Source organism: Mytilus edulis, unplaced genomic scaffold, assembly GCF_963676685.1.
Source record: "Mytilus edulis unplaced genomic scaffold, xbMytEdul2.2 SCAFFOLD_770, whole genome shotgun sequence".
Taxonomy (NCBI): Eukaryota; Metazoa; Mollusca; class Bivalvia; order Mytilida; family Mytilidae; genus Mytilus; species Mytilus edulis.
The window spans coordinates 1-10,393 of NW_027268005.1; the positions used below are offsets into that span (position 1 = coordinate 1).

Genomic DNA, 10,393 nt, shown 5'->3' on the forward strand with positions numbered 1-10,393 from the left:
TATTTGAAACTATTTGTTCAATTGTTTCTACTGTTATGAAATAACTGATCTTTTATCAAATTATATACATTACACATGTAAATGAGGAGTTACACATGTATTTACAAACATTCGACTATTAATGTGAATAAATGGAGATGCAAAGCATTTGCCAAGGTCTCAAATACGCAGTATCCATAGGAAACAAAAACAAATGTACGTGTGTTCTTACCTGGCATGACGTGTCACCTGTACATGAAGGTAAACAGTAGATTTTCATTTTCTTAAAACTCTTTCAATTCCACTTTAAATCTTTATATTTTCTTACAGGAATAAAGATGTACACTCAATGTAATGCTTATCGTGTTTATATATTTTTAGCCATCCTTACATCTCATATATCCCAGTGAACTTCAAATTAAAGATACTATTGATACTAGAAGGACTACTTCAAACCTTGATTTCTTCCTCAATATTGACACAGATGGACGACTTTACACTAACATTTATGACAAACGTCAAAAATATTCTTTAAAAAACCCTGGTGTTGCAAACTACCTGTCCTACCTTCCAGAAAAGTATGCTGTTATCCCTGCATATAAAAGCATAAGAAAACATCGTTTTGTGTGTATAAATCACATAATATAAACCTCTTGATAAATGAATTCAGTTAGACACTCAACATTATCTCCCTGGACACTTACAAAAAAGATACCCTGGATAAACACACGTCTGGTCTATGTTCCTTTGGAGTGTTAACCAAAGATGAAGAATTTGATCTTGAACATTTTATACCAAATTTACATAAGTGACCTTACAAACAGCGTTATATTTCTTGGTCTTCCTAGTGCTCCACTAAACCTCTTACTAAATGATAATCATGAGTTATATCAGCAGTCGAAACTGGACTTAAATTAATTTGTGATACTACATATACCGTAAAGCAAGTTGTTTTCGCGGTTGTAAAATTTCGCGATTTTCATTGAATAATGTATACGAAATATTTGGCGGTTATTATTTTGGCGGATTCAAAACTTTTATCAATACCTTTGTATATAAACTTTTTAATTGGCATAATTTATTTTGGCGATTTTGTTCTTTCCGCGAAAATAAGCAAAAATTTCACCCCGCGAAAATAACCCGCTATACGGTAATAGACGTGGCGTGAATCAGATGTGGATACTAAAAAAACAAAGATCTGTGATGAAGTGATGGTCGTTGTTTCGGATCTGTCATATCTGTTTTTTCGTAAACAGTTTTGTTTTATATTAAGCCGTTTTTTCGTTACCCGTTGCAAATTGATAACTTGTACTGAAATAGTATCTCTTTACGTTGGTTTTATAGATGTTTGAAACAACAACAAAATATGTTTGTGTCCAAATTTAAATATATGTCAGTTTGTTGAAATATTTGAACAATAAAGATAATGTATCTATAAGTAAATATAAAAAGTTTTGAATCTTTAGGTAATATAAAGATACATTTTAAAGGTGCGGATTCACATGGCGATTGATGCATGCATATCAGGAATCGCGAACACTGTCGAAAAAACAGTTTCACACCTTTTGAGCTGATGTTATTCCCTCAGATTGTGTTGGTTACATTGATCTTAATTCTTATTCTATTTATGTGATTTGAAAACCTATGAAGTATTGTTGGCCCAGGTGATTTCATTTGGGGTGTATGTCTAGAAGAAGGCAACAAAACAAACCATTACAATTTAATCAAATTATATAGAGATCACGTCTGTCTGTGAATCTTATCGGGGCCCTTTTATAGCTGACTATGCGGTATGGGCTTTGCTCATTGTTAAAGGCCGTACGGTGACCTATAGTTGTTAATTTCTGTGTCATTTTTGTCTCTTGTGGACAGTTGTCTCATTGGCAATCATGCCACATCTTCTTTTTTATATTGAATTAAAAACGCATTATGGTATATAATATATAACTGAAACTAACGCCATTGGCTTGACAGAAATGGTAACGTAAAAACTGTCTTACTGAACAGATGTAACCAGTTTTATTACTTGAATGAAAATTTTAACAAACATAACACATTCAGATAACTCCATTATAAAGCTATTTATAGACAATAGGTGTTTTATACTTAGTATTACAATAGAATATACAAAGACATAACTGAACAAAGCCATGTATTGACAACTTCAAAATATGAACATGAACTGTAAGGGAAACAACATAAAATTATATTTGGAACATCAATTATGACATTATCAAAAGATCAAAGTTCACCACGTTTAGATCTGTAATCTTGGTCCTTTAAAACATTGAGTATTTTCTTTGCATCTCTTTCAAGATAGACGTATTTATCATCAATCCCACCTGTCTTTTGGCGTATCAGATTGTGATAAGGACAGGCAGGGTCCAATATATAGGGTGCAGACCTGAAATACATGCCAGAAGACAAATTATGTTTTACTTCCTACGTAAACTTGTAGTTGAATAATGTTTTTCAAAAGACACTTGAGGAATAAATTCGAAGAAATTTTTAAATAAAAGCAAAAATTGTGAACTTATACAACATGTATACCCAGTCAGATTTGCCGTGAATTTTTGTACGAGGCAAACCACAAGAAATATGTAATATGACAAATATGATCGATCGTTTAAAAAAACGGAGTAAAAATAGTTTATGTTCTAGATATATATTGGAGAGGATCAAATAGAAATATTATGTGGAACAAACATTAGTCGATGAAAACTGAAATAAAGGTAGGATAAAAAACATGACAAAAACACACAACCACACGACCTGCGAAAACAGTTACCAGTAAATTAAACACGAACCAAACCGAAAAGGGATGGGATGAACTCTGTTAGTGGCATCCAAGTATAAACTTTGCAATACAAATGTGTAACATTTTTATATAGATAATCAATCAAAAAACATATACACCTTTTACTAACACGATAACTAATGAAAACTTACGGAACATTGAAATTCTTTGGATCAAAATATTTATTCCATGATACTTTGAGTGATCTCAGATCTGTCAGTTTCCCAAACACGTTGATAGCTAGATCTTCTTCCCTGATAGATGACGGAGATCCTAGGTCCTCATAAGCCTTTATCACTAACAGTTCCGCTCCGTACGATTTAAGTTTGTGCTAAAATTATATGTTATAAGCAAAGCAATGTAAACAGAAATTTGCTAAATGTATTATTTGTAAACATATCGGTTGCTTCCATGTTACATGAATAAAAGGAATGAAGAGTAGTTATGTTGAATAAACACCAACCAATTGTATAGCAGGCAGAATGTCTTCCGAGCCTGAATCATTTATTTGGTAAAATAATCTTGAAGTATCTAATTTATTTTTTAAAATGGAAAAATACTTTTCACTTTTTACAAAACAACATATATGATTTAGAAACACCTGAGCGGCTAGATTTATAGGTTCGTCTTTAATAAAATGTATATCTTTTTCAATAATATAATCAGTTGTTTGTGCCTGCTTATGTGTTGGGTGTTATTTCCAAAACTCCAAATAACCTAGATCCATGGTGAATTAGTGTTTATCATATGATTAAGACAATATATATCTTTTAAAATGGTATGTTGAACTATATAGAGTCTGGTTTCATTCAAAGATTATTAGAATAAAACAATAATACTAACAGTTTTATATTTCAGAATTTACCTGTTTTGTTTTGATCCAGTATTTAAGCAATCGTATGACAGATTTGACTTTTGGTGGCTGTTGTTTGACAAAGTTCACTTGCAGAAAGGACAAACATTTCATATAGTAATCTCGCAGATTTTCGTTCTTTTTCATTTCTGTGTATATTGTTTTCAGATTCTCCTTTGTGGCTTTGAGGAAACAAATGATAATTTCAGAATAAAGTTATTTGACATCAAAATAATATTGATAGTAGGATAAACATGATTTGATTTCATAACTTTTTGATTTCACATTTATCTCCGCTAATCTGGCCTTGTAGATACCTTGGATCAACTACTACATCCATTTTTGAAAATGTTACAAAATTAATTTGTCCGGGATACAACATTTTAGTCAAAAAACAAAAAAAAACAGACAAATATGCGGTGCCCTTTCATTCAATTGAAACATAACCCCCTAAGTTGTTGCTGACGTTTATATTAACTACATGTTGTATACTAAAAGTGCTCACCAAAGCACGATGTAAACATCTCGTGAAAACAGAAACCTGTTTTTAGATATCAAAAACCAATCTGATTTCTACTATCAGGTCTATACATAGCAATGAATAATAGTACGATTCATTCAAAAGGGTCATGCGGATCATAATTAGTTTAAAAAACGATATTCGTCCAAGTCAAATAGTTTCGTACAGGGACAAAGTGTCTCCAAGTAATTGTATATAATATATATTCTACAATCGTTTATTTTGGTTTAGATCAAATGTATCACCAGCAATAACATGTTATTAAAATGAAGTAGATAGTTCATCTGTATAGCTATAATAAGTGATGAGTTCCCTCCGATTGTTGTAATTGAAAACGGCAAGTAAAATGGTCTAACTGACCATCAAGGAATTTAAAGCCCCTTCAAAAAACTTACGCTGCTGTATTTTAGATCGACAATTGGAAGAACTTCCAATGCAGTAATAACTAGATCTGCGTTTTGAAGAACTAAAGATGTTATATTTTTAATTCTACTTTTGGAAAGAACTTTCAATCCTAGCACTAAATCTACTATTTTGGAGAACTTACGATGCTGTATTCCCAGATCTACTATTTTGGAGAACTTACGATGCTGTATTCCAAGATCTACTATTTTGGAGAACTTACGATGTTGTATTCCCAGATCTACTATTTTGGAGAACTTACGATGCTGTATTCCCAGATCTACTATTTTGGAGAACTTACGATGTTGTATTCCCAGATCTACTATTTTGGAGAACTTACGATGCTGTATTCCCAGATCTACTATTTTGGAGAACTTACGATGCTGTATTCCCAGATCTACTATTTTGGAGAACTTACGATGTTGTATTCCCAGATCTACTATTTTGGAGAACTTACGATGCTGTATTCCCAGATCTACTATTTTGGAGAACTTACGATGCTGTATTCCCAGATCTACTATTTTGGAGAACTTACGATGCTGTATTCCCAGATCTACTATTTTGGAGAACTTACGATGTTGTATTCCCAGATCTACTATTGGCAGGAGATCAACATCTTGTAAAACTCCATCTATTGAAATCAGAAACTGTATTGTAAATGGAGTTTTCTTTATAGAAGTTATTTTGTGTTCTGAACGGTCTAAAGCTGATTGTAATGTTTTGAGGATTTCTGGTAATTTTACGCTAAGTTCTTTTACAGAACCAATACCTCCTAATGGAAAAAGTAGGTCTGCGTCGGCCATCTGTTTTACTGCGGTACCCTTTCCAAGGGATCCGCCCTGTTGAAATATACAGTAAACATAATTTTGTACATTATTTCAAAGTGTAATAGTAGAATGGTGATAACTTATCACACCAGGTGATTTTTTCTGTCATGTCATTAAACATCTGTCATGCGATCAAATTCTGTTAATTGCATAATATTTTCAAATCTCTTAGCAACTATGTGCCATCGTTTAGCAAAATTCATAAAACCCTATTCAACCCAACATTATTTCTAAAAAAGCAATTGTACCAAGCCAGGGATATGTCATTGTTATCAAATAGTCAGTTTCTATGTACATGTATGTTGGCGTTTGTTTTTGTTGCAGCTTAGTGCTTTTGTTGGTCGGTTGTTTTCTCTTATAGCTGATGTGTTTCCCTCGGTTTAAGTTTGTAACCCGGATTTATTTTTGTTTATTCGATTTATGACTTTTATCCAGCGTAATATTACTGTTGCCTTTATTAATCATCCAAACTACATTTCATAATATTCGTGCTATCTCTGTTAATATGACATTTGTCCACAGCCATGCCATCTGTTTTTGAATTCATGCCATATTTATCAGTTTCCAGGTCATCTTCTTTAGCATTTAAACTACCTGATTTGGCACATTTATTACCTTTCTCGTCAACCTCTCTCAGTACTAATACAAACACTTTCACAATCATGCATTTCATTTATATTTTAGCAATCATGTCATCTCTTTTATGTATTTGGTTTTGATGTTATATTTGTTATCCTCATAGGATTTTGTCTAATGCTTAGTCCGTTTCTGTGTGTGTTACATTTTAATGTTGTGTCGTTGTTCTCCTCTTATATTTTATGCGTTTCCCTCAGCTTTAGTTTAATACCCCGATTTTGTTTTTTGTCCATGGATTTATGAGTTTTGAACAGCAGTATACTACTGTTGCCTTTATTTAGCATTAATTCTAAATTTCTTAGCATTCATATCATCTCTCTGGTCATTCATAAAAGCTCTCTCCACATTCTTTGAACTAAAATGATAATTCTGTAATGTGTCCGAAGCGCTTTTCTGAATTAATCTTTATCAGGAAAGCTCAAAACCGAACAGTAGAAAGTCTAGGATATATAAAACCGAAACAGTTGAAGAGATATATAATCAAAAATGACCTTATATAATAGCAAATCGTTCTAATGCCAACTTTGCCTTATAATTTCCAAATTTATAATCGGGCAAATGTAGAAAGCTTTATTATAAATAATGTCAGTACCGAAGTTCTGACTTTGGAGCTGATTATATTCTTGGAGACTGATAGTCCACCAAAGCAGAGGTATCGACCCAGTGGTGTAAAAACTGGAAACAACACATGATACAGTTAATGCGTCCGAAGCGCTTTATTGGATTTACCTTCATCATGATAGCTCAAAGTAAAATATTTCAAAGCCAGCGATATATTATTCAAAATAATTATGATGTCGTGAAATCATTCATACTTTGATATAATCATATTCTTCCTTATTACTGTTACTTTCTTTGTACCCAGTTTATTTCAACAATATAATTATATTTAATAGAAATGTATGTAGGGTATACAATGATGAGCAGTGACCGATCGGAAAAAATAGCATAACCAAAAGACATCTTTTGGATGCAAGAAAAGGATACAACAAATACAGTTAAGTCCGTCTTCCATCTTGACTAACATCTAGAATTCACAATGAGGATTGGTTGAAAACATAACTTTACGACCAAAGAGATGATTTAAGTGTCCTAATTATGAGCATTTCGTGTTATGTAGCAACATTCCAGCAGCACCTGCATACGGAGTATATATCTCCCAATAGATACGATAATCCCCCGACTTGTATTTCCTATCATGATTTCGTTGATACATTGGTGCTGCTTACAAGGAAGCTATTGAGAGTTCCAAATGGTGAAGTTGGAATCATCCATTCGTAAAAATTACGGACGCTATCACGAGTTTGTTGACCGTTATGGCGAATGTTTCTAACGACGTACCTACAATACCGTCCACTTTTTACGAAAAAAAGTTATCAAAAGTACAAGGATTATAATTTTATACGCCAGACGCGCGTTTCGTCTACATAAGACTCATCAGTGACGCTCAGATCAAAATAGTTAAAAGCCAAATAAATACAAAGTTGAAGAGCATTGAGGATCAAAAATTCCTAAAAGTTGTGCCAAATATGGCTAAGGTAATCTACTCCTGGGGTAAGAAAATCCTTAGTTTTTCGAAAAATTCAAAGTTTTGTAAACAGAAAATTTATAAAAATTACCATATAATTGATATTCATGTCAACACCAAAGTGCTGACTACTGGGCTGGTGATACCCTCGGGGACGAAACGTCCACCAGCAGTGGCATCGACCCAGTGGTGTAAAAAGTTATCAAAAGTACCAGGATTATAACGAACGTGACCTTCTGAATCAGATTTGTTAACGGGTTTGTTCAAGTATGAGCAACACAGCAGGTGCCACATGTATAGCAGGATTTGCTTACTCTTCCGGAGCACCTTAGTCATCCCCAGATTTTTGTGGGGTACGTGTTGCTTAGTTTTTTAGTTTTCTATGTTGTGTTCATGTACTACTGTTTGTCTGGTTTTTACTTTCTTTATTATCTATGGCGTTGTCAGTTTATTTTCGAATTTGGAGTATGAATGTCCGTCTGGTATCTTTCGCCCCTCTTTAAGACAATTCTGTTATTCAAATAAAATCAAGAAAAAATGTAACGCTATTTATAGTCCATGCCTACCTTGATTGTGGCGGCTACTTTGTGGGGTACCAGCTTACTTCTCATCAACTCAGCCACTTTGTTTATGGTCCTCCCACATTTGTCCAGGTACTCCGTATTTGGTTGTAAAACTCGTGTTATAAACTTTGACAAAGATTCTCCATGATGTCTCCCAACAAAGTCATCTTTATCTACTTTATGAGAATCTGCCGTCTTCAATGAATGATATAGTAATTAATTAGAATATAAATATAAAAAGACATCTTTCGTTGTTCTATATAATGTTTACACAGTTATAAAGGCAGCAACAAAAGGTCAGACGTGTCAATATTCAGGAGTCAGTATCTTTTTTATATGCAGTTACTGAATGTGATTAAATGTAATAAACGAAACAGCCAATCGGAGGGAAACGTTTGAAGACAAAAATAGTAATGTCAATATACTATATTTTGTGATTTAAAAAACCCACACATAATAGGCCATGTGGTGATATTTATAAACTATCGTTGATCATTTCAACGAGATTGATTTTCTCGATTGAGCCGGTATGGCAAAACTGAGAAAATCAATCGAGTTGAGATGACCAGTACTAATCTGTTTACCGCTATTTTATCTATGAAGATGTTGTTAACTTCCTTGACAACGTCACGTGTTCCCTTAGTTTCTAGCGATAATTTTTACATTACTCGACTACGTTTTATATCACTCGAATCCGCTGAGAAAGGAAATTATCAGTCATCAAGATCAAAGGAAACATTCGTAAAACAGCGATAAAATTGTTTACATCTACATTCGTCGGTTTGTAAATCATTGCACCAACTGATATCAAAAGCAAAGAATTATTTTAATAGATGACTTTTGAAACCATCCCCATTTTCTAGTATTTAGTTATTAAAATATTTAACTGCTAATTGTTTTTACATGTGCCTGCTTTAAAAGTTTGATTATTTTTAGTTAACTTTATAGATTTGTGTACTGGTGAAATGTACAATATAGTGTTTTGTGTGATTTGTATCATTTTTGTTGTTGTAATGGGTTTACTCACTGCCAGTCTTTATTTGAGTAGTTGTAAGCTGTTCCATATCTAATAATGTAAAATTTGTTTTCCTAATTTTTCCCGCGGTAAAATTTTACAAAGGAAAATTTTTTATGTCATTAGCCAATGAGAAACCATTAAATGGAAGTCATATACTTTGACGAAATATTTACCTCAGGGCCCATGGTAAAGGTCTGCCGACGTAATCGACAAACAAGAAAACACAAACACAAGGAACAAATATCCTGAAATCAAGAGATAAACTGTATACGCATGTCTAATATAACAACGTGTTACTTACTTCTTCAGTTACAATGTAACAGCGTAGACAATACATTGGAATTCATCCCTTACTACAATATTCTCTACCGATTTTGTATGCGGTTCGGACGCAACAATTGTATTTTTTTTTTCTAGCACTGGATAGATACTGCTATAGTAACTGGCGGGACTGTTAGTTCCCGAAGGGGCACAGGCACTTGTCTCATAAAAAACATTCCTATATAGGTATATAGGAATATTTTTTCTTCTGAGACGAGTGCCTGTGCAAAGGGGTCATCAAAAGTAACTGGTGGGCTGTTACTTCCAGAGTGGGTCGTCAGCTCATTATGATTTTATCTGAAGTGCTTTGGTTCTGCCATGATTTGTAAGATACATTTCTAAAATTCCCCGTTTATTAATTAATAAATATTAAGAAACTAAGATTTCAACTGTTTTCGGCAATGTGGAGGTCATGTTTGGTCATATTATAGTCAAATTTTCCAGTACTGAAATCTTCAAGTCTTTAAACTGTAATGAATGGTTGGGCGTTGCTAATGAAAGTAAATCATCAAAGCTTCGATCGCACCAAAACGTGCAACTTTCAATTTCGTGAAAAGAGGGGGAACACGGTTAAAACTTTATTAATGTCCATGTCCTTACGCAATTGTGTGCTTTTTAATTGCGTATATAATCAGCTTCTGGTAAATTTAGTCACAAAATATCTACACTCAGTTAAAATAAAATTATTGTGTAAAATTATCTGTTGTTGAAGACAATATAAACCTCCAAATAGGTTTTTCCCTGTGTGTGTGCTATTGCTGCATTGACGTATATATCACAAATCTGTTTTATTTAGTAAAGCCTAAGTGGACGAGTGGTCTATTGCGTCGGACAATGTGCAAGGTAATTTCGTGCCACGATATATCAGAAGCATGAGTTCGAATCATGGCGAGGGAAGAACAACAAATTTGCGAAAGCAAATTTAAAGATCCAGCGTTGTTGGGCTGAT

At 33.3% G+C, this 10,393-nt stretch overlaps 1 protein-coding gene across 1 annotated transcript; it reads right to left on the reverse strand.

Annotated features, from left to right (window-relative positions):
* Positions 1–1,975: 1,975 nt before the first annotated feature.
* LOC139506602 (2'-5'-oligoadenylate synthase 1A-like) lies at positions 1,976–9,308 on the reverse strand. The gene is made up of 6 exons (XM_071295492.1): positions 9,297–9,308; positions 8,109–8,300; positions 5,126–5,390; positions 3,642–3,811; positions 2,929–3,107; positions 1,976–2,383 (listed from the first exon to the last, which is right to left on the reverse strand). Exons 1-6 carry the CDS (start codon positions 9,306–9,308, stop codon positions 2,221–2,223), a joined length of 981 nt encoding a protein of 326 aa, XP_071151593.1. The 3' UTR covers positions 1,976–2,220.
* Between the last annotated feature and the right edge of the window lie 1,085 nt (positions 9,309–10,393).